The sequence below is a fragment of the Orbicella franksi genome, chromosome 9 (genome assembly GCF_964199315.1).
Source record: "Orbicella franksi chromosome 9, jaOrbFran1.1, whole genome shotgun sequence".
NCBI classification, from domain to species: domain Eukaryota; kingdom Metazoa; phylum Cnidaria; class Anthozoa; order Scleractinia; family Merulinidae; genus Orbicella; species Orbicella franksi.
Genome location: NC_138153.1, coordinates 22,369,157 through 22,394,716, shown reverse-complemented (window position 1 = coordinate 22,394,716; position 25,560 = coordinate 22,369,157). Strand labels below are relative to the sequence as shown.

Genomic DNA, 25,560 nt, shown 5'->3' with positions numbered 1-25,560 from the left:
TTTAAAGAGACTGACTTTTGTTGGAAGAATATTGATCTGATCTACATGATACATGATCATACTCTAAACTTTATGGTCAAAAGCCTACTCTTAGCCAAATGACTTCGTGTTGAGCAATGTTTGGTCAAGCATCTGATCTGTGTATCATTTCAATTTAGAGGAAGTATTCTTCATTTGCAATATTAATAAATGTAATATTAAAGGCTGTCATTTGAAGTGACTTAAGGAAGCTGATAATAATTCTTATCAAAGTAGAGAGAATTATAATAAATTACTATGAATGAATAATTCACACCACTAGGAAAACTGAGTGTTTTTTTGCATATGCAATATCTTGAAAACGAAGCGAAGCTTAGCGGAAAAACTGTGGGACATTGCTAAACATACCTAAACAACACTACATGCGAAAATTGGAGCGTTTTTGACAAAGTTCACTTTTGATTAAAATACCTTTCGCCCTTTTCCCGCTGAGTCCTTCAAATAAATGAAGCCAGGCCTTTGTTATGAAAAACAGAGCCGATCCTTTGTTATAATAGCCAAGCCAAGCCTTTGTTATAAGTCAAAGTCTCGCCTTGGTTTATTATAACAGAGGATCGGCCTGCCGTGACCGCAAGGACTTTGATTTCACTTAGAAAGCAGCAAAATGTCAATTTCACGCAACATATTGTAATTGCAAAGATTCTAGAGGTTGCTTCTTACTCAAATCTTAAACAACTACAGGGGTAGCGCGGTGCAAGATATTCGAACTCCACTTGCTAGATTCAAACTGATTTAATGACAGATCAAGTCCATAAATCTAGTTCACAATTAGGTAACGACTGAAGAAATACCGAAAACCAGTAAATCACTAGTGGTAGCAGATATGAATAGGAGTAGTAGTTGTACAAGTGGATGTAGTAGTAATAGGTTCAAACTGAAAAGCGATAGTTAGGAATACGTCATACTTAGATAAGGCATAAAATACAAATCTAACAGGATAGAACAATCATAATAAAACTAACAAGATCACGGCGCGAAACAAATAAACGTGACAATTGATACTTGAAACTAATAAAACTGAGACAATAACAACTCTTGTTGAAGTAAACGGTCAAAAAAGGTTTAAATGTGGATTTCACGTTAACACGTGATGGCAAGGATGTTGATTTCACTTAGAAACCAGCAAAATGTCAATTTCACGCAGCGCATAAGCTCAATGATGTTGATTTCAGGTCTAAATAGGCTAAAATGTTGATTTCACATTAACGCATAACAGCAAGGGTGTTGGTTTCACTTAGAAAACAGCAAAAATGGCAGGGGTCCATGATGGGCTCCTGAAAATGGTAATTTCACGCAACGTATAAGCTCAAAAATGTTGATTTCAGGTCAAAAAAGGTGTAAGTAAAAATAAAATAAAACACATAACATTTCAATAAGCACTTTTCCAAATACGGCAATGTCTTAAATGGCTAAAAATCATGAGATAAATACATAGTTTTCGACAAATGCGATCATAGCTTTATGTCACGCACCGCCATAACTTCAAAGTTCAAAATGTGCTGGTACCTCTTATGCCTGATGAGGATAAAAACTTTGGTGGCTGTTTAGTTTTGGATTTAAGAATTTGATGACTTCACGTGAAAACGCTCTATAAATAGGGCTGACAGATTAACAAATTAACCCTTCTACACAACGTATGGGTCTCCATACATCTGCATGTCTGCTGATCCCAGAAGCTCAAAATACTACAAATCATGCTGATTTGAAATAAAATCAACGCAACCTGGATCACAGATCTATGTTACAATCGATCGCTACTTGTTGACCATTATTATGTTTAAACAATCTAGTTACCAGTTCGAGAAACGTCCGCAGAACGTGATCGCAATGCATGCCGGGAAGGGTCTTTACACCTCGTGCGTGGGAAAACATGGCGGTCCATACAAGACAAATAAGTCTAAAACCAGTTCTCGCTTTCCAAACTTTGACGCTAACAACGCTTGGCAAATGGACCACAACTCACCAGAGAGTATTTTTCTTGGGCAAGAACTACTCTTGGACTTTGCTGCCTGGCTCGATCTGACTTCAAACGCCAATGACACGATTACGGTATATCAGCTGCCTTCGAAGTTTCAGAACACATTTTGATTCTTTAAAACGTGCTGATGACTTACGGGTTTATCGAGGCTTTATGATGCCTCTCAACCACCAGGCAGGCATACAAGGTACTTTAAAACAATGTTTAAGATGTTAGTTGACAGAGCTCTAATGCAGCACATCTCTTTTTTGTTCGATGTATTTTGTTTGATGCTCGCTCAATTCACGTGTTGTGTTCACATCACAATAACCGATGTAAACAATCTGTTCCCAGATTTCCGCTCTATATCTGCTGTGAGATTTGATTTTGACTTCATACACTATAAACAGTCTGCTTGTTTGCTGTTCAACAGATAAACTCCTAAAGACATGGCTAGGAAAAGCCAAGTATTTTTGCACATGTGACCCTATTTTGGAAAAGGTGGTTAAAGGTGAATTGTCAAAATGGCGTTTAAACACCTTAAAACGAAGGTGTTTAAACCCATTTAAGAGTGCCTGCCTGTAAAAATCAGACAAATTCTTAATTTCGCGGCAAGGGTCGAAAATTCAATTTTGCTCATATTCTTATGGTAGATAGGCTAGGGCATGACAAAAACTACTGGATACTTTTTTTGGCAAAATATCCTTTTATTTCAAAGAAATATGCAAATTACCAAATGCCGTTAAAATCGTCATTCGACGCACCATTTTATTAAACAGGTTTGAGAGCCTCGCATGCAAAACCACACCATTCTTCCGTCTTTAAAACACTCAAATATTTTTGTGCAATGTTTAAATGTGTACTGGGTTGATTTTAGGGAATGTTGCGTTGTCTTTTTGGGCGCAAAATAATTAAATTTCGAAGACATGAATTTCATTCACTTAAAAGTACTTCGTGAATATAATTAAATTTCACCATGTGCGAAACCTTCAAATGGATTAAGCTTCTCGTGGTTGAATCGCAGAAGGATGGTCTACAGATTCCTGTAAAAATTTCTTTGGGCAAATGATTGTGAGCGACGCGAGAGCTTTTCAAAGTACGTCAAAAATGCAAATATTTGACCATCCCTCATCAAATTTCAATTTACGGGTTAGACGTATATTTTAGCATGCGCCACATGACTTGTCCTATATTAAGTTGAAATAGACACAGAGCTGACAATTTCGAAATGTTCTAACCTTACTTGTTGTAAAAGGCAGGTCCAAAGCCGATTTGACGTGTTTCTAGTCGATCTCTCACCATTCGTCGCCCATTAAGCAGAAGTTTGCTTTTGTTTACACAAGGTTAACGTCTGATGTACATCGCCTACTGTCAACCTCTTATTGGTCGAATACCATGAGTCTGTGACCATCTTTCTGCGCAAATGAACATCACTGCATCTAGGTCAAAAACGGCTAAGTCATTTGTAGATAGTTCCTTGCTTTGCACTTCTCCAAAATATTACGTTTGATCGATTGCTGACCATTGCTGATAAGCGTGTCGGCGCAGCACAATCTTACAGCCGTTATTTGTTCGTCACGCAATGCTGTTACGGCATATGCTGCGCATTTTGATCTATTTTGTACAGAGTACTCTCAGGATAAGTGAAACAATTTAATCATTGTTCATCTGTTTTTGTTCATATATATAAGAATATGTGTATATTTATGTAATCGTATTCTATAGTGTACGTGGCCTCGATCCAATTCACGTTTGTTGTACATTCTAATGTTTCAGACAAAAGCTGATAAAGCTAGTGCTTGTACTCACTAGAATTTTCAAAAAATCACCATAAGCAAATTATAGGTCAATGAAGCAAGACCTAGCTGAAGTAAAAATGGGAAATCAAAACGTGTCTAATTCGTGAGAAAAACAGACCAAATTTAATTAGTAATTACGTGAGTAAATAGCCCTGGCCATGCCATTTTATCTAGCGTATTTTGTTTGCTTAGTGGCGAGGCATGGGTATGTTTGTAACAGAAAATAGAGGACTGTTGTCAATACAGCGCAAAATTATTGTCAGCAAAATATTGTAAATAAAACACCTATTGACCAGTTACCTCCGCGGCCACCATTTGTCGTTCCGATAAGGGTTTCATTATTGTCTTTACCCCTATTAAGCTGCCACCCAAAATTTAAAAACTTTGTTAAAGGGCGATGGCAGATAAGAGCCTGAAATTGAAGGTGCATGACGAGTGATAATTCAAACACACGTCTATCGTGATTGTCTTGAACTGACTCCATGTTTACCAAGAAATTTATAGCCCGACAGTGAAAAATTAAATATTCAAGGTACACCAACCTCTACTTAAGCGGCTAGCCCCATTAAGCGGTCACCACCCATTTCCCCGAGGGTATCCCACTGTATTACATGTAAACCAAAAATAATTGCACATCACGATGAGTTTAGCGTTACAGTATTACGCAGGGCATGTAGGTAGCGATGGTGGAGTAAAAGATAACAACAGGGGCAATGGAAAACTATTCATTCTTTTCATTTCTTAATTTAATCTTTTCCTACTTAACACGACTGTTTTCTCCCAGTGGTTCCAAACCTTACGGAGCCTTACGTATTAGGATAGAAATTGTCCTACCCCTACCCCCTAAAATGGGATGACAGTATTGCGTGACAAACAAGGAACCAGTGCAAACAGGGATTCAAGCCATCAAACCTTGATGATCAAACGTAATCTTTTGGTGTAGTGCAAAGCAAGCTACTATCTACAAATGACTTAGCTGTTTTTGACTTAGATGCAGTGGTGATCATGTGTCGAACGAGGGTCACAGATTCATCGTATTCGACCATTAAATAAGTTGACAGTTGGCGATGTACATCAGACGTTATGTAAACAAAAGCAAACTTCTGCTTTATGTGCGACGAATGGTGAGAGAAACACGTGAAATCGACTATGGACCTACCTTTTATAGCAAATGAGGTTAGAACATTTCGAAATTATCAGCTCTGTGTCTATTTCAACTTAACATAGGTCAAGTCACGTGGCGCAAGCTAAAATATACGTCTAACCCGTAAATTGAAATTTGACGAGGGATGGTCAAATATTTGCATTTTTGACGTACTTTGAAAAGCTCTCGCGTCGCTCACAATCATTTGCCCAAAGAAATTTTTACAGGAATCTGTAGACCATCCTTCTGCAATTCAACCACCAGAAGCTTAATCCATTTGAAGGTTTCGCACATGGTGAAATTTAATTATATTCACGAAGTACTTTTAAGTGAATGAAATTCATGTCTTCGAAATTTAATTATTTTGCGCCCAAAAAGACAACGCAACATTCCCTAAAATCAACCCAGTACACATTTAAACATTGCACAAAAATATGAGTGTTTTAAAGACGGAAGAATGGTGTGGTTTTGCATGCGAGGCTCTCAAACTTGCTTAATAAAATGGTGCGTCAAATGACGATTTTAACGGCATTTGGTAATTTGCATATTTCTTTGAAATAAAAGGATATTTTGCCCAAAAAAACTGTCCAGTAGTTTTTGTCATGCCCTAGCCTATCTACCATGAAAATATGAGCGAAATCGAATTTTCAACTCTTGCCGAGTTATTTTCCATTTTTATGGACAGGGACTCTTAAATGCTTTGGATACCTGTTTAAACACTATTTCTGCGCGTTTAATCACCAGTGCAAAAGTTTTCTCTGTTTAATACTCTGATAATTATGTCGTGGTTAGTTTACGAAGCTTTTTTTAAATGAAATTTGCTCATAAATTAGAGGTATTGTTGTGTTGGATTGTGACAAGCGATGTTTCCAATTAAATTAAATTTTCCTCGATTGTGGCTGGAAGAAAGTGAACATATTTGCAACTATACATGGCTTGTGTTTGTGTTTGACAAATTTGATCTGCATTCGAGATGTTGGTTGCAATTGAAAAAGACATTACAAGCTCATTCTCATCAAGATTTTTAAATGAAGGAAAAGCTAACGAAACAGATAAGCAATAACAAACGTGTTTTAGGCTAAGGTTGCAAATTTCTTGATTCTATCTAGTAAACATACCACTTAAGATGAGTCCTTTTCATCTCAGTTATCCAAAAAGAGAAGTATATATGTATATACGCTATTTAGCTTTGAGACACAAGCAGCATTTTCATGTTGTGCTTGTAAGCGCTTTTTGTGTTCCGCGCAGTTCGCCTCATAACACATTGAACAAACGCCAACCAATCTTTTAGCATTTCGTCACGCATTAACTTTTTAAATAAAAATGAAAAATTTAAGTTGCACATGTAATCGTTGCTTTATAAGCAAATTTTACAAACTCACGGAGGTTCTGACAAAGTTTGTTGACAGGCGTCCCCATTCGCATGAGACACGGTTACTAAGCACAACTCAGTTACTAAGCACAACAACAGAGCGCTTGCAAAACATATCAAAGATAACTTTTCAAAGTATTTGTTTTTCTACTTTGTTTACATTAAAACGTGCGTTTTACTCAAGTTCGCTAGGGATTTCATAGTATCTACAGCGACGAATTTAGAAGGTGTGTATTGCTAATACTGTTTTATCGAACTGGCACGAATTGCTAACAAGCCATAGGCGCTCGTATCTGCGCTTGCATCACGAGAGCCACTGGAATTTTGTATTGAAAAAACGTGGATACTATGGAAGTTTTGGAAGGCTACAGAATGACAGCTTTATTTTATGATCAAACATGTTGTCCCCGTGCAAAAATTTGTGGCCTGACTGGGCGAGATTATGGCCCGATTTGGACCATAATGCTATTTTTATGGCAAAAACTGAGCAAGACAAAGAGAGACAGAAGGATTTTGTCTCTCTAGTACTACTGGACGAGACATTTGTCTGGCATGTTTATCGCCGATAATATGGTGTAAACTAACACGATAGAGTACAAACCAAATTTATTCACTTATGGCGCACTTCCGAGACATTTTTCAGGCTACGTTATCGTTGTAATTCTGGCTAAATTCATTTTATAAGTACGTAAAATTCGGACATGACTTTTGTCAGGTCTGGTTATCGGCCATCATCTTGCCGATCGGCATAACACCTCATACCATAAACGCGTGCACTAAATGCGAAAACTAAAATATAACAGGATCACTCTTTTGCATCAAAAGATTCATTTCAACACGGTTATTGTCGCCCAGGTTGCATTTTTGTTCAGTTTTCAGATTTCTCTAGAGGCCTTGCAGTGTTTACATTGCGTGCGACGAAAAACTCCAAGATACGTCATGCCGCACCACAAGTCTCCGTCTGCTCCTACATACCATACAATATGCTTCAAATTTCCCATTATGTACCCCAAAGAACTCCTTGGCATTTTCGTCTAGGTAGTTTCCACTATTCTAAACTGATTTGGGTGTTGATACTGGTGAAGATCAGTAAAAGGGTAAAAACTGTTTGGCCATTTCCTGACAATGCAACTTGAAATCTGATCTTGAAGTCATTTGGGATAATACGGAGAGTTCAATTGATTGGTTCATTCTGAATAAACATATCAAGTTCTGCGCCTGTTGAAGAACTCGACCGTTTCTTTGAAAGTGGGAAAATCTCATCGTGTCTTTTTTATGTGCTGTGTTTGTGTCAGGAAAACATCGACTCCTTCTTTGCTGGAGGGAGAAAATCTTCTTCTGTGTCTGTGATTTGGAATGGAATGTGTAACGGCGGCATGTTTGTGCTGAAAGGGTTTCGATGTTCTTCAAGAGATAATTTTAAAATGAAGGGATTTCGTGTTAATATGCAGCTAGTGTAATTTTACTACCACAAGAAATGGGAGTAGCTAAGGCTTGATCATTGAGGTGAGCTTAACTTTAGCTAGATGATTGTCACAATTAAGTTGATCAGCACACCGAAAGTTTGATTAATATACAAATTGTTGTATGAATGACCTTATCGTTCAATTTTTATCGCTCCTGTCAGCCTGATTATCGTCAGGTTCTGTCTCGCTCATTAGTGAGACATTTTTAGGGCCAGAATCTTGCCCGTGTCTTGCTCAGAGTTTTCGTACGGGATCACTATTAGAAGCAAACGACTGATTGTCAAAACCACCGAAGCCAAATAAAAACCACCGAAGGGTTTAACGTACTGAGCTTTTATGAAAATTATAACTAAGATGGCTTTTATTAGCATACAAACCCTTAGACAAACGATTTCAAACGCTTTGCAAACCCTTCGCAAAGCCCATGCAAACGCTTTCCAAACCCTTTGCAAACTCTTTTCAAACCCTTCGCACACTCTTTTCAAATGCTTTACAAACTCCTTTCAAACGCTTTACAAACTCCTTTCAAACGCTTTACAAACTCCTTTCAAACGCTTTACAAACTCCTTTAAAACGCTTTCAAACGCTTAACAAACTCCTTCCAAACCCTTTCAAACGCTCTACAAACCCTTTTAAAAACGTTTCAAACTTTTTCCAAACCCTTTGCAAAGGCCTTGCAAACGCTGTTTGAGGGTGTTTGAAACAGCGTTTGGCCCAAATTGAAATGTGCGATAAGACATGTTTTCCTATGGAAGGTCACATATATGCAGCAAACATTTGTAACGGGCAGACTTCGCCTTCGTCGTGTACATGTACATGTGCACTGTAATTTGATGCGAACATATCGAGAGTGTGTGCAATCACAAACCCGATTTCTGTCTCAACAATTGCCCATTTTTCGAGGGGAAAATGCAAGTTTCTCAATTCACACCAAAGTTTTCCACAATTCTTTTGCGGAATGCAACCACCTAACACTGCACATTTTAGAGTAAAAGCTATTGGCAACTGAACGAAAAAGAATGGACGAGGAGAATTGGGGCGATAATTGAATTAATCCTGGCTTAAGCAAGAATAATTTTGTGAATATAGGAGAAACTTTTTTTCGTGGTGCATGAAATGCGTATTTTTATTTTCCACGAATTGTGAAAGGAACTTTCTAATTTTCGTGAAACGTGATCTAACCCCCCTGTTTACAACCGTCTTTGATGACTGTGCCAAAACAATTGGCGATTTCCTGGGCATTTATTTCATGCCGCTCGCAAACGTGAAGACACATTCTTCTTGTGTGAGATATTAACCGTGGGAACAGGCAAATTTCATTGGCTAGTCAATTAATATGACCAATTATTCAATCTGTTGAGTTTGCTTGGAGCAACAGAACAACATAGTAACTGAAAGACAGCAATGCAATGCAACACGGTTAGCCAATCCAAATCAACCTTGATGGATACAGAATTGTTTTCGTGTGCTGACAGCTTGCAACGCTGCATGAAATAGTAAACTTCTTTTAAATAGAAAAAACTGTGGTTCTCCTTTGTATTACAAACATTATGCTGTAAATTACAGTTTCGGCCCTCTGTTCAACAGGGGAGAAGATTGAAATGTAGTTAATAATTGAAACTCGAGACACTCATCTGTCGCCGCGCATGAATTGAATCGATCACACGGAGAAACGGCCATCTCCGCGTGATGCAAATACTTCACAAGACAACCAAAGAAAGACACAAACACACAGGTAAATCAGTTAGTTTTATGCCATAAATATGAACAGGCTAATTAAAGCACAAAGGTTCCCTGTGATATCGCAAAATGAAAGTCACACCCGTTCCCGCGTGTTGCAGAATTGTAGCAGATTGTACCTACATGCAAATATTTTCGACAAGAAAATTAGCAACACATTTCTTTTCGTAAATTGGATGAAGTTACGTTGGCGTATTCTCGGAAATGGTAATGTGAAGTGTATTGTGTATTGTCGCTGAAGACTTGTGCATTTGGCTCACTGTATAGACCATAACTTACATTACATTTTTAGTATGATATTAAGAAGCGTTGATTTCATTATTTTGTATTTTCACCAAAACAATAAGTTTCCACTTTGACTGACAATGATGGCGAAAATAAGTTTTACATACCATCCAGTAAACCAGCTCAGCATAATAATTCTAATAACGCCATGATTTCAAAAGGCGTGGGAACGATAATGCTGAATAATCTGTCATAACAGCTTTACTGTTAAATAAGTTATTGCATTTAAACACTCATTTAAAGAAAACATTCACCTGAGGAGAAACGCATTAAAACATTTTGTAAACAGGTTTAAACCTTTTTTTAGCCTGTTTAAACGGTCTGAAACGTGAATAAACGCGTTTTTCTCTTTTCACCTTTAACCACTTTTTCCAAAATTGGGTCACATATGTTTTAACTCGAAAACCAAGGGAAAATCAACAACAAAAATACAGGACCACACTTTTCTATTACATTGAAGACCATATGCAAAAATTCAAGCCCTTTCGCGAAATTTTTTTTTTCACCCAAATCGTCGCTTAGCATGGTTTTGCACTCACCCCTTCAATTATTCTTAAGGGCATCTACGACACCCCACTTGTTCCTGTGGTTGTAGAAGTACCAGTAGCCATAACTAACATTACCTATCTTAATATTACTACCATATTCATGCCAACAGTTAAAAGAAAGTGTTCCAACAAAATGGTATGGTATAAAAAAATATATATTCTTGAGTAGTAATGAGAAGTAAAGCACCAACTGTAACTGTTTACAAACCTGCTCTCTTAAATATTGAATGCAATCTTTTCCAGTTTTTTCTGTATCCACAACAATTGCATCCATGTTTCTCCCAAGAACTTTGGTAATTGCAAAGGTATACCTGAAAAAGTAAAAGTAAAAAAAGGTATAGAGTATGCACCACAGAATACCAATATCAGATAAAAAAATCAAATAAACGTAGACCCAGAATGAACTGAAAAGCATATAAACATTTTGCAAGAGGACTGACTTTGAAACTTCTTACAAAAAATATAACTTGTTGAAAAAAGTCCGCAGGGCAGAGCACTGCAAATACCTGGTTCTATATAGCAATGATCAAATGTGTTTTTCTGTGAAAAATTTCTTTGCACCAGTTTGATTGTCACTTTCCTTTCATTCAGATAATCAAACTGGTTTGAGAATTGTTTAACCGCAAATAAATTCAAGCCACAACATATAAAGTACCAGGACCATTCATTAAAAGAATGCAATTAGACTAACTTTTTGTGCACTGGTTGACAGAGATCTATGAGTCGGCCATAAACCCCTGGAAAGAGCCTCTTCATACTCTCCAGCAGTTCCTGCTTCTTCTGATGTCGAGCACTCTCATGTTTATCCATCTTGGCTTCATTCAATTCTTCCTGCACACTATCCAGTTGCTGACTCAATTCCATGTAACGAGAATTGGCATCACTAGAAAAGAAAACAGTAAGACAACTTCTTTAATGATTTAGAAAAGAATGCAAATTAAAAATAAAGAAAGTTTGACTACTCAAACTACAGCAATCATGGCAGGAGGCCAATAAAATTGTTATGGAGTAAAGCTCTAAATAGACTGGACAAACATCAAGGACTCTTTTAAACACAGGAAGGTGCATGAAATTGAAATATTTAATTTTCTTGAAGAATTCATGTTTTAATCATTTCATTAAGATATTGTCCAGGCCCAAGGTCTTCAAAGCATGGAAGATTTTATCCAATGTATCCAATGGATAGTATAGTTGGTTTTACTGACAACATTATCCACTGGATAGGAAAATATCATCCATCTTTATCTAACAAATGCCAGGCGTGTAATGTGTGTAAATTCTCAGCACTCCTTGTTCATTCTTTTCTTTAAAAGTATAACACAAATGTGATTTAAATCAACTCTACAAAATTAATATGCATTTATAACAGTAACAGTGTTTTTACATGTAGCAGTAGTGTTGAAAAGTCTACAACAACAACAACAACAACAGTTTTATTTCTAATACTGTAAACAACTAAAAGAATTTACAAGATTGTAATTATAAATATATAAATAAACAGTACAGTACATACAGTAGTGGGACACCCAAAATAACTAAAAAGCTAAACTAGTTGGGTGACAATTATGTTGCCGAACATACTTGATCTCCCCCTCCATTCTGTCATGATCTTGCCTTAGCTTCTCCACAGTCTGTATATTGGTGCTTTAGAAAGAACAACATTGTTTGAATGTTCTGTACATGGTATCCACAACCTCCACATATATAAAAGATCTAGGCTGTGGTATATAGTGTGACTTGTTTACATTAAAAATTAGTTTTTTTGCACAATGGTGCATTGTGCTTTACAACAATATTTATTATTGAAGACATAATTGATCATCACAGTTATACACACAACTTAAGCAGTTGTGAAATTAAAGCCTGAAAAAATTCACAACTGCTTAAGTTGTGTGTATAACTGCGATGATCAATAAAGTCTTCATATACTTCTCCACAGTTTAAATACATGATCTTTCATATATTCACTTGTAATATTTATTCTTGGTGCGAGTCTCAAGTTATAGGTAGCAAAGCCAACAACACATGCAAGATAAAGTCTGAAAGATTATAGATTTGTAGACTCAAAGAAGAAAAAGACCAACTAGCAACGAAAATTCCAAGAATTGGTGTCAAAATAGTAGGATTTTGAGCACCACCGAACAGAACCTACCGAGAGAAATGGCTGAAGGATATGGCCAAGGATGAACTGGGCCGCTATTTTTCTATTTCTATTTTCTTTGTCTCTCAAGTGTTTTGTCATGTATTATTCTGTTATTCAAGTTATGTCTTAATAACTGATCTTAACTGATCTTAACTGACCTTGAGTGCATCATTGAAAAGGTATTGATGAAGACTTAACTTTTAAAAAACACAATAAATACTTTCAATTGGTGAATGTTCATTTATAGATGGAGAAATTCCTCAGTAAGGTAAGGTAAAGTCTGCATACAGCCAACTGGCCCACCAGGCCGGCCTCTGCAGCATGAAGCGACTAAGAGTATTTCTACTCCCCCTGGACGCGATGCTACATGTAGTCCATCACAGGGTTACCCCCAGCACTAAGTTTGCCGGTACCCAGTTATATACTTGGGTAGAGAGAGGCACTGTGAGAGTAAAGTGTCTTGCCCAAGAACACAATGCAACGTCCCCAGCCAAGGTTTAGACCCGGACTGCTCCATCTGGAGACAAGTGCACTAACTATGAGGCCACCACACTTCCCACGAATTCCTCAGTGGAATGAATTCCCCAAATAGATTCTTTCTTTAAACAGGAATCATTGTAAAGTCAGTAAAGATTCTAATTATGACAAATGTTTTGGCCAGTTTGCAAACTGAAAAACAGTGTCTATTGCAGATTTATCAGAATCAAAATTGCTTTAATTTAAGGTGGCTCAAAACAGTTTCCAGTTAGACTCTGACGGGTCATTACCACACCATTACCATCAACCACTCTTTATCACTTGATGCTACAATCATGGTATCAAAAACTGCCCAATCATTAGTGAACATTTTCGTGACACAATAATATCCTGAGATATTCAATCAAATTAAAAAAGGCCACAGAAATGGAGTGTACTAGCAGATCATGGATAAAGCAAGCTCTAAATATCTGCAGACCAGCTCTGAGTTGCCCCACAGATGAAGTTCAAGGGCACAAGCCACAAGTGTCTTGTTCCATATTCACTCTTAATTTTCAGCAAGCCAAAACAGTTGTACAATATTATTGTTACAAGGTAGTTTTGGCTGCACCAAAATGGTCTCCAATTTTGGGCTCGACCATTTGCCTACAAACAGCTAAAAACAGTTTTTGCATGCCATTTGTGAAAAAAAGGTGATATCATTTTAAAGTAAGGTCCAAACGTTATTATGAAGCAAAAACTCTCTTATATCAAAGTTGCATTTCAGTTGCACTTTAATTGTTTTACTCACCATAACAAACTGCCAACCAAATAATAAATCACAGATTTACTTATTAAAACACACACCTGATATACTCATCAAGTTTTTCAATTCTCTCCATCAACTGTGTCCTGTCATGAAAACAAGTACAGATTTATATCCTGACATTTGGCACACATAGAGTACATTCCTGATATTAAAATCTCTGTTTGGATAAGTTACCAGGTGAATAGAAATGCTCAATCCAATGTACTAAACTAATTACTAACAGGTTTCTGTTTTTTATTAGCTACAGGAATCTACATTGTTTAACCTTGATATTCACTAAGTTTGATATATTATGCTTCACTATTGTTAACCCTCTATAAATTTTGCAAATGCAAACATGATTACATTATTCTCACTTATTATTGCCATCACTTGATTTCAGGAAAATGGAAGAAGCAAATTTTGCAAGACTCAGCTTTCATGATTTGGCATGAAAATGCAATTAGAGGAACTAGATTTGGTGAAAATCTGTTAAACACAGTTCTGCATTGTGCAGTTCCAGAAAATATCCATACTCCCCCCATAGAAGGGATTGGAATTTCTGGGAAGTGGGGGATTCTCGTGTTACTATAAAATTGGATAAAACAGTGGGCATTTGATATCTTGGTATACACACCTCTGATCTGTCTTGTGTTTCTGCTGAGCCATGAGATCTGATTTCTTCTGCTTTAACTGATCAAGAGATTCCTGTTCGGAACTTTGTGCCCGAACAATCTTAAGGTAGGTCATAAAATAAAGAGCACTTTAAATAGATTATTTGTATGATATCAAGATTTATAACCACAACAACAACAACAAAAACCTTTATTAACGTGTCTGGGGTATTTAGCATTGCTGCTTATTGGGGACACACACAAAAAAGAAATTATGAATGTAAAAATAAATAAGTATATATTAAAAAAGTTAATAAGTAAATATTAAAATATTTATAAGTAAATATGAAAGTCAGGTCAGGATAAACATAAGGGACAGTTTTCAGAATTATCCCCAAGCAAAGATGCTATGTCTCTTCTTCTTATAGTTGATATGAAGGAATGAAAGGTATCACTGTTCTTTTCATCTCTTGAAAGTCTTGACCACAAGTATGGACCCATGTATCTTATAGAGTGTTTCCTGTATCTTACAGTCCGAAATCTTGGTATCTTAAAATCATTTTCATTCTGAAGTTGGTATGTCGTTTTATTTTCTTCAAACATATTCTGTATGTAGATTGGTGTCAGTTTATGTTTAACTTTGTACATTAGTATTGCCAAATCTTGTAACCTTAGGTTGTATAGAGTCGTTAGTCCAGCTTTCTTAAGTAGTTCAAAACTTCTTGCTACACTAGTTTTGCGGGAAACAAAACCATTTGCACAGTGAACATTCAAGATTGTCACTCCAGGATCATTTAGAGGGTGGTGATGAAATGTGGAAATGTTCCTGCAGAATTCATGTACATACTGTACCTTGTCTAGCTGTAGCTTGAGGGCTGCAGTCTCCCTTCCTGCTTGTTCTTTCAGTGCATTATACTGTTCAAGCTATAAAAACAAGTCATGTATACGAATGGAACTATAAATGGAATGGACCCCCGCCTCAAAATTTCAGAAATTAGAAATTGGCTCTGATTGAACATTTATGCAAAGTAAAATAAAAATCTGTACGACAGATTTTCGCAAACTAAGAAAATGTGAAATTTTGCCAATTTCATCATGGGTTGTGCAGTAGGATTTCAAGCAATCTTCATTCAAAGACTGGCAGTTACAACCTTGGATGGGAATTGAACTGCGTATACCTTTTATATATGCACATACTCCTGTGACGCCATGTATCCCAAGCAAGAGTAATTAAGAACTCCTTTGTTGTTGTTGTTTATCAACCTTTCTTGTCACATTTTATTGGTCTTACACTTAAACACCATCACTATGTATATCAAAGTGCTGATGTGGTTTTCATTTCTTCTTAGGGTTATTTGCGTCATTTGTGCATGTGCGACTAACACTGACGTCTGCGCAAGTGCTACTGAGTCTCGGAAAACTGTAGTAAGCCACCTTAATCTACTAATGATTGTACCTGCGAGTCCATAAGTTCTACATTTTCATCTTGACTTGCTCCCAAAATTTCCTCCTCATATTTTTCAGCTGCACTGCGTACTTCCTCCAGCTCATACTCAAGCTCTTTAATCTTTAAGGATTATAAAAGTGACACCATTCAAGAATGTTTTATTCATTTTCATTGAGACATAGACATAGACATACTTTATTTAACGTGGACAAGTACACACTTAGCTGTTCGCTAGTTTCCAGGTGTTCCACGATTTAAATTAAGTAATATACAACATTATAGGAGCTTAAAAAAAAAAACATGTACTACTGTACATGTATATAACACAGAGCTAATGTAAGGTTTTAACTTGCTCATTTCAGAAGTTCAGGGAATTTGTATTTTTCTCATTACAATAAATGATTGATTTCCCTTTCTCTTTCTTATATTACTTTGTAAAGTGTGTTTAAATCAGATCATTTAACTCTCATAGACTGAAGGTTTGGGAGAACTACGCAAATAAAGTCTTAAAACACTTGCCTGCAGCTCATAGTACCACAGCTATGAGCTTGGCATTTCACTCCCAAAGTAGCTGCACCTCTACACAAGAATGCCTTAGCAAGTCATGCTGAGTGAAGAAGTCATGCAGAGGGGGAAGAGGGGTGAAAACCTATGATGGACCTAACATCCCATTGGCATCCAGGGAGAGTAACAATACAGCTTGTAAAGCTATGTTACTTAAAAAATAACAATAATTCTACCATATCCCAAACCAAACCAGACCTGGCTTTAACATCAACCTACATATATGTACAAAAAAACTTTCATTTCTTTCCAAATCATTTCAGCAAAGTGTAAACATAGCTAAAACTATTGTGTGCAAAATAATACACTCAGGCAGATCCTTCTCATTCTTAGTAGATGATTTAATAATAATTATTATTTTCTAACACAGAAAAGAAGCTTTTTATATAATAATAGCATTTACCTCAGCTTGATGTTTTTTATGTACATTCTTGGCCTTGTCATAAGCTTTCCTTTACAGAAAAGAAAAAATGGCATGGCAAAATCCAAGACTAAAACAACTCAGCAGAGAAACCTCTAACTTAAAGTAAAACAGAGTCAACTTAATTGCCTAGTCTATCAGTTCAGAACAGAACTTGAATCAGGTTGAATCAAATCAAATCAGCCTAAAGAGTGATACAATTTAGTCAAAACTATAAATCAGTCAAGATCAGTACAACTAGTGAGACAATCTCAAATAGTGCTGAGTGATATTTATGGCTCTGATACAGTAGTAACACAAGTCCTCACCCCTGCCGTTCTCTCCCTTAGTAGTCAACTAGGCAGACAAAAATATGATAAGACATAATCCTAGCAGTGCGTACATGTATGTTTCATGTCTGTATTTTCTTTCAAGGCCCAAAAATGACAAACAATCACTGTTTTCCAAAACGGTTTTGAATTTTATCGTAGTTTTTTACTTTTAGTTTCGCTCATTTTAAATTCAATAATATGTAGAAGTAGAAAATGTGACAATTATACTTTTCATGCCAATGTTTGCAACTTGATACTTTTGTTTTACGTTACCTGAAATATAGAAATGTATCTTTCACCTAACATATAGTCAACACTGACACTAACTAATCTGCACGTGCATTTCAAGCAGATTGCCTTTGTTCTTAAGATAATAGCACCACAAGGATACCATGAGATCTGCAATAACATATATAGTTTTGTCATGTTTTCAAATAAGCAACATAGCTATGACACGTTTTGCACTAATGTAATGCACTCATGTCAGCTGGCTTCCCGCAAGGCTCATTGATTAATTAAAATTAATTAATTAAAAAAGCATTAAAGGTTACACCTTATTGTGTCAGTGCATTAGCAAACAGCAGCCCCCTTAACCATTCAAATAGTGCACTCTGCACTGAGATGAGCAAAAGAGAAAACAAATTATAGTCATCACTTAATAGTGACGCATTGCATACCCTAACATCCTTCCTTCTCTCTCTTTTTTCACATCGTGAACAAAGACAAAGACAGTGTAATGGTGGTTAACCCAGTTCTAGAATCAGTGAACTCGAAAATGTGATAAAAGGGTCAGGGAACACTGGCGCTAACCTAAAGCTGTGTTCACACTAGGCCAAAACGTGATTAGTCTGATCACGAATGAAACATATTTCGTTATGAAAAGTGTTCACATCAGACAGTGCATTGCACAAATCATGGTTGAAACATGATTATTCTGAGCATGATTAAAACAACCTCGCGAGGTAGTTTCAATCATGATCACGCCAAAAACATTCAAAATGGCGGATGGATGCGGAGAGGAGGCGAGTGCCCAAAAGAACCAAAATTGGGGCTATTGAGAGACCAAAATTAATGTCTAGTTGAAATACGGGCCGATGAAGAAATACACCATCAATGGGTAGAAAGCAGAATATTTGGGAGAACATTGCCACAAAACTTAATGAAGTGTAGAAAACTTATGCGAGCACAATGAAACAGCATAATTATACAACCATGCACAAAAACTGTTTGAAACCCAAATCTGATGTGAACAATGCAATAACAAACATGTTTAGGTGAAACATGTTTCCTTGAAACATGACTGTTTTACTCCAATTATGTTTCAGCTTTAATGTGAACACAGCTTAAGACAAATGTAAAAACTTAACAATGAACCGATGCAGGGGAAAATAAAGTGTGTATGAGGATTATATTGAGTGCTTGTTATGTGTCTAATAACAGATTTGATGATCATGACTGCAGTTGTGTCCTTGTAGTGTTCATAGTGTAGGTGGTGACTAATTTTGAAACAAGGCCGCATTGGGATATGGTTAATGCTCTTTCCTCTGGACATGTACAAGTTGTATGACTATAGCCTGAGAGTGCATCAGAGTCTCTTCTGTGTTGGTCATGAAACTGGCAAATTAATAGCAGGCAGGCAAGCAATGATGGTGATGGAAGCACGGTTGCTTGTCAATTTACCTGGCTCTGAAACACCAAGATGGTTGAGGGTGTCAATGAATGTTGTATCTGACTGATCGTCTAAGAGGGCAAAGATGAGCTGTTGTTATTGCTTGGGTTGCTGCAGTGGCTTAACCAAACCAGAACAATCAACAAGTTGGCCTGGCTCTCTCCTTGGTCATTCATAAACCAGGCCACTGAGCTGCTTGTCTTCATTACCATGTTTGGATCTTGTTGTCGATTGTCACTGGTGTTTTTTTTCACACTTCCTGAAGTCACCATGAAATGGGTTGGGATGCTGTCAGTTCCAAACGCTACACTTCTTCCTTTCTTTGTAATCCTTGGACAAATGGCTCTGCTGCAAGCAGCCCAAGCAGGTTCCCTTGGTCGAGCCAAATGTCTCTCTTTTGCTGATGGTTTAAGGTCACTGTAGACCTTCAGGGGTACCTTTCCGGAAAATCATTCTGTTTGCACTGCTTTAAAGAAAACCTTGGTAACCTATATATCATTGTAAAGCTATTGTAGAATCTGAAAATAACAATAAATTTTGCCAGTTTTGTTTTGGTAGGCTTGCGTAAGCCTTTGAACTCAAAACTCACCGTACTTGTTAAACTGAGTTACCAGCCTTTGTGTTACTGCTGACATTCAAACTAACTGGACTATATCACTCAGGAGATGACGGGCTAACAAACTGTATGAGGCTTTTTCAATATTTGTAATAGTTGCTTAGAAAATCCCTTTTAAAGTCGGGCAACAGAAAATTTTCTGACTGCTGTAACATGTTGGGACATCACAAGAAAAATATTTCAATTTTCACCTCACACACTTTGTTGCACTAATATCTGATGAATATTTTGGCCAAGTTTCGTTAAAATCAGATACATCTACATACCCTATTAATCCATTTGAATAGAGGTAATTCATGCAAAAATAAACCTCAACTTTTTGGCCTCAAAAGAAATTCACGGTTTTTGCACCTCACTGAAGTGGTTGTCAACACAGCCACGTCACCAACCAGTGCAACACACCTTGGCAGCGAGTTTTGTGACAAAGAAGACGACAGGAATGCTTCCCGAGAAAGGTACATTATTTATATTTATAGGAAATATTACATTGAGAAAGGCGAAGTCTGCTGTGAAACATTCAGCAGCTAGTAAACCACCAATCAGCAGATAAATGGAAAAGAAGGAAAAAGGAAAAAGAGAATCAACAGTGGAACAGCATTTGAATAGGCCTACTTGGCAAGCCAACCCAATTGCGGATATTTGACTTCTACACACACATTAAAACTAAATGTACAATTCATCGGCCTTTTTGTTGAACTAGAGTATGGAAAAACTCTCTTAGAAGCAGAGGATAGGAACATCTGAATAGGCTGCCATGTCGACAGATATCAGTGATTAAATTCCCCGGTAATTCCACAGCAATCACCTTGTGTACCAGAAGAGGGCAAAAATTCGCTTGTGATTGCACTTGCATTCAAATTTGGGAGGTGGAAGATGGTACAAAGTCGCCTAATAAATCATTTTAAGCTTTTAAAATATTTTTTTTAAAGAAAATTTAGATTAAGTAGTTGTCTTGAATTTGGCATAAAAAATATTTTGAACAAAATTGACCCTTGGTGGTCTACAGTAACCTTAATGAATTTGGGGCATTAGCCCAGGTCATGAAGCTTCCTACAGAAGAGACAAGACTTGATGACAGCTGTAGGAGACTGCTTGTTCTCAGTTGTTCCCTTGTGCTCATCATTTGGACTTGTCGCAAATCTGTTGGCATCGTGGGGTCTTCATGGGAGCCGTGGTCTTATAGGCTTGTTTCTATCACTTGTTGTCCTGTCACAATCTTCTTCATTGAAAGCTGGTGAGTACAAGATGGGGCCACAAGCTATGTCCACTTCCTTCACCACAAACTTCACAAACTCTGAGAATGGAGGAAAGTTTCTTTACTTCTCCAGTGAAATCCTTGACTCCAGCGATAACTAGCCACTTTGGAAGCTTAGAGACGAGCATCCAGTTTTCTGGATCATTATTTAGAACAGGTAGGCTTCCAATCTTCTCCATCGACTTTTTCACATTGAACCAGGAAGTCTGGACACTTTCATAAGCCTGTCCCATCGTTTAGGTGTACCTTAGGCCACGATTCAAGTTTCTTTGAACATGTGGTTGCAACTGCAAACGGGTCTCCAAAGCGTTTCTTTAGCATCTCTTTGGCCTTATCATATGCATCTTCAGATTCTAGCAGCAGAAAGCTGTTGCTGACTTCTTTAGCTTCCCCTTTCACATATTTTCTTAGGAAGTGAAGCCTCTCAGATAGCTTAACAGCACATCTGTCTGAGGGCTTTTGAATGCCTTTACACAGACAAGGTATTGCAGCAGATCTCCTTCAAAATCCCTGGTTCTTGGAGGGTAAGGCTACTTTGGTTCTGGGTTTTCACTTTTCACTGGGATGAGGGTGCGGTGACCTCATGGTTAGTGCGCTCGTCTCGGGATCGAGCGGTCCGGGTTTGAGCCCTGGCCGGGGACATTGTGTTGTGTTCTTGGGCAAGACACTTTACTCTCACAGTGCCTCTCTCCACCCAGGTGTATAAATGGGTACCGGCGAACTTAATGCTGGTGGTAACCCTGCGATGGACTAGCATCCCATCCAGGGGAAGTAGAAATACTCCTAGTTGCTTCATGCTACAGAAACCAGGATAAGTTCCGGCCTGATGGGCCACTGGGCTCGCATGCAGACTTTACCTTACCTTACCTTACCTTAATTCGCTTAATTCTGGCTGGAGTGGTAGTGGTTGGAAATTCTGAAGACTGGTCTCCATTAGCAGTGTCTTCTTGAATGTAGATCAGTTTTCAAGGTAAGGAAAGAGGATTCAGCGGGCTTTAAGTTCAGTCGCAATGATGCAATCATCTCTTTTTCTAGTTTGCAAGTGCCAATCACCTCAGCTCCCAGGGAGCTGAGGTGATAGGCACTTGGCTTGAGGTGGATACTTGTTGACTGTCTCAGCAGCTTTTTGACATAATTAATTTCACCTCTGACACCACGTTAACTTTTGCCAATGGGAGCTGAGCAAAAGAGAATACAGTGCTATGTGGGACATTAGGACAAAACATTATTTTATTTCTCGCCAAGATAAAGTGCACACCGTAACAATAAAACACTCAATACCCAAGTTTTTCCATAATTTTTCCAAAGTACATTTTCAAGCCCTGAATTATATTTTCCCAAGAACAGCTAACAAGAATAAGACTAGACTTCCTGACTTAAAGCAGGTTACAATATACTTTCCAGTTCCTTACTTGGACGTTTCAATCCGCTTCAAGACATGAGATGTTTTCTCTTTGGCTTTAATATACTGTGGTCTGTTCTTGTTTAGTTCAGCCTCCTGTAAAAATAAAATGCATTATGCAAAATAATGACAAATAAAATCCTTCATGTACAGGTCCAAAGATAGGACGCTATGCAGTAGTAAGAATTTTGACATTTTCTTCCAACTACATGTACGGCACCCATGTGACACTGCAGGTGAATAGATGAAAGATCATATGTTTGAAATGATCATTGCAGTTAAATTCAAAACTTAGGTAGTTGCTAAAATTTCAGCCTCGAACTCAAACCCATGCTCTCTACAATAGGGGTGCAGTGCTCTACCAACTGAGCTATCAAACCAACTGGCAGCTGGTCATTGCACTGGTATTGCAAAGGTCATGGGTTCAAATCTTGTTCAAGTATATGACTGATGATTTTTGAGGATTTTTCATCATTTTGTCTCTGGTTCACCAAGAAATATTTGACAACACACTTGTGTGTGAATCAAATAGTGACCTTTAGTACCTTAATTGCAGTAGAAAATCCAGGAAAAAAGCCTGGGATCCTTTGTTAATTGTATACACTTGAAATTGGCACAGTAATTTTGATTGATGACCTTTTGAACAAGGCAAGCTATAGCAAAATTATTCAAATAAGAAAAAAATATATAAACCAACGCTGTTGCCTAAGGAAATTTTTAAGGACGCCTTCGGGCTCCTAATTTCAAAAGTTAGGAGCCCTAGCCACTTTTTTAGGAGCCCAGAATAAATTTGCCGAGGTCAATCCTAGGGGTTGGCGAGACTGGGGAAGACAGGGGGGTGTGGAGTGAATTTGGAAATTTAGGGGAGGGGTCCGGAGGCAGAGATTTTCTATGAAACACTAATATGGTCTATTTTATCAATCAAATTTTTGAAATAAAGTGTTCAGCAAAGTGATCAGGTCATGACTGAGAAAGAATACTATTTGTGGTCAAACAAATTCAATAATTGGTGTATCCATGCAAGTGCTGCAGCTTTTTTTACAAAAGCTGCAAGCTGCAAGCTGCAAGCTGCAAGCTGCAAATGAAAACTAAAAATGAAATAGGTATTTGGGGCATTTGAATTTGGCCTCACTGAAATGTACTTTCCTTCCCTGGGCTTCAGGGACATAAGTACAAACAAAAGGTGCTTTTTTAGGAAGCATTACCTCATCATATTGGCTGCTTCTTTGGAGAAAATATATTCTCATATATTGGGCGGAGCCACGACAATTCATTTGATAATTTAATATATAAAATCCTGGTATGCAAAAAGAATTGCAATGATGCTTTCTTTTTGCTGGCTTGTAGCTACTTGAATATTTCAACTTTTAAGTCATGAATATCCTTTCAGAAACTACAGAAATTCATTCAGTACAGCTAAGTGAAGTTTTCCAAAGTATCAGACAAAACAAAAAGTCCAAGAATTTATCCTTATTCATTTGTCAATATAATGTCAGCAGCAGCATCTCTCCAATTCCAAAAATATTAATTTTGTTCTCAAAGTAGTTATTTTGCCCCCCCCAGGGGGGGGGGAGGGGGTACTTTAAGAATTTCTGGGTGGGCATGTGCCGCTGGGACCCTGGAACCCTTAGCCTACACTAGAGCTAGTTCAGCTAAATTTTGCTACCCTATACTAAAGTAACCAGTATTAAAACCACCTATTTCCGTCTGAACCGCGATTTTTGACAGTTAATAATATCCAGTAGTGTTTTATGATAGTCATCTATCAACGATGTTGAGGCTGAGTTACAAAAATTTAAACTTGCTGATTTTATTTTTTCATATTTTTGATTGACAATTCCTGGTTTCTTTAATTTAGATAAAATCTTCAACCAACTGGTCAGTATCATGAAAAATGATACCCTATTTTAGACCCAAACGCTCTGATTTATATACCCTATGCTAGAGTAAACTGTTTGAAAACCATACCCTTCACAGCGGCACGTACCTATATAGCCCATATATGGCAGTATCCCCTCCCCCCCAGTTATTTTGCAACTGGAATCAGTAGGGCATCAACAGAGACACAATCCATTGGCATACATGACGTGCATTTATTCAATACTGAGCTTGCAATGCATTGTTGGGCAATTTTCAAATATGGCTGTTTTCAGTTGTTTTGTGAGCTGAGAGAGACTTTGTTGCCGTGTTTTGGCCCATATTTCTCGTGTTAAAAGCAAAACAGGACCAGAGAAACTGTTGTTTTCCGTTTAATTTATTGTGTGAATGATTTTTTCGCCAATTTCATGAGAAGATTGAAGTCATCAGATAGATGAGATGGGAATGAAAACTCCATGTTTAGGCACCCACTCGGGCTCCTTGAACAAAACTTTAGTCGCCCGCACTCATAACTTAGGCGCCTCAGGCGCAGCAGCCTTGTAAACAATAAAAATACCAAGAAATGCTTGACAATGAACACAGTTTCTTTCCAACAATTTCATTCCAATTCACTTCTGAATTCAACACTGGGTTGGCAAGTTTTTCAAAGTGTGAGAAGTATGGTCATTGCTTTGCGCTGCCCGGGAAAGAGTGATTATACTTACGCAACCAGAGGTAAAACGAGTTAGCTAAGGAGGTTTTCTGATAGATGTCCATTTCACAATGCTAACTTTGTAGGGGATCAAAAGGTATCTGACAGCAAGTAGGACTGTATTGTTGCATTCACAGTGGATGAGAATCACGAATAAACATGTATTGTTACAAGTTTTCAAGAACCTGTGCCAGAAATAAGTGTTAATGGCATTACAACAAGTCAGGGTCCTCATTACTTTAGGGAGTAAGGGCTAGTTTCATGAAGAAAACCTCTGACGGTAACTCAAGTGCATAATATACGAGTGTCTGGGGAGGTCTGGGGGCATGCTCCCAGGGTTGTTATTAGAAGCCGGGACCCGGGTACTGGCACCTGTCTACTTTGAAAGGAGTACCCTGCTTCTTTAAGTATGTCAAGTACAAAATTAAAACAAAATACACATGTCAGCCTCAAATAAATTTTAACTATTCTTCATGACTTGAATATTACCTTTAAAAGCCCTTTTTTGTCAATTACCCCGCATCGTTTTGTTTTGCAAGAAAAGTGTTTCTTGGCAGTTGCACTTTGTGTTTATCGGGCCTTTCTCCTGTGAAGTGCCTTTGCTTTTACATAACTCTTGCATCTGACATGCCGCATGTTTGTAAGCTTGTGCATTCTCACAGTTCTGTGCATTAAAATGGTCAAATTCATCATGGCTAGCAAACGTAGATCTCAAGTCATCCTGGATAATTTTTTTTTTCAGTTGTGTCCAAAAGGTCAAAAGGTTAGTTTCAGTAATTTAACATATTTCAAGTTTTGCATGGCAGTATATCAGTAACAGCAACTTACATAAGCACTATTTTGCTTTTCCATTACAGCTCATTGAACCTGAACATGAAATTTACACATAGCACAACTGCTTTATTCGAATAGCCTATAAAAAGCTAAATGTTTTG

The 25,560-nt window shown here is 37.5% G+C and overlaps 1 protein-coding gene across 2 annotated transcripts in view; it reads right to left on the bottom strand.

Moving 5' to 3' along the window:
- LOC145497890 (structural maintenance of chromosomes protein 1A-like) overlaps positions 1 to 25,560 on the bottom strand; it is a 105,946-nt gene that overhangs the window by 34,701 nt on the left and 45,685 nt on the right. For both annotated transcript variants that reach the window (XR_014050744.1, XM_081477762.1), the window contains exons 9-17: positions 22,067 to 22,152; positions 16,786 to 16,834; positions 15,828 to 15,938; positions 15,224 to 15,295; positions 14,395 to 14,492; positions 13,817 to 13,861; positions 11,932 to 11,994; positions 11,042 to 11,233; positions 10,559 to 10,661 (exon numbers count right to left, since the gene is read on the bottom strand). Coding sequence is in view for 1 of the 2 variants with exons in the window: in XM_081477762.1 (XP_081333888.1) it covers positions 10,559 to 10,661; positions 11,042 to 11,233; positions 11,932 to 11,994; positions 13,817 to 13,861; positions 14,395 to 14,492; positions 15,224 to 15,295; positions 15,828 to 15,938; positions 16,786 to 16,834; positions 22,067 to 22,152 (819 nt within the window). In the remaining variant the exon portion in view is untranslated. The remainder of the gene's footprint in view (positions 1 to 10,558; positions 10,662 to 11,041; positions 11,234 to 11,931; positions 11,995 to 13,816; positions 13,862 to 14,394; positions 14,493 to 15,223; positions 15,296 to 15,827; positions 15,939 to 16,785; positions 16,835 to 22,066; positions 22,153 to 25,560) is intronic.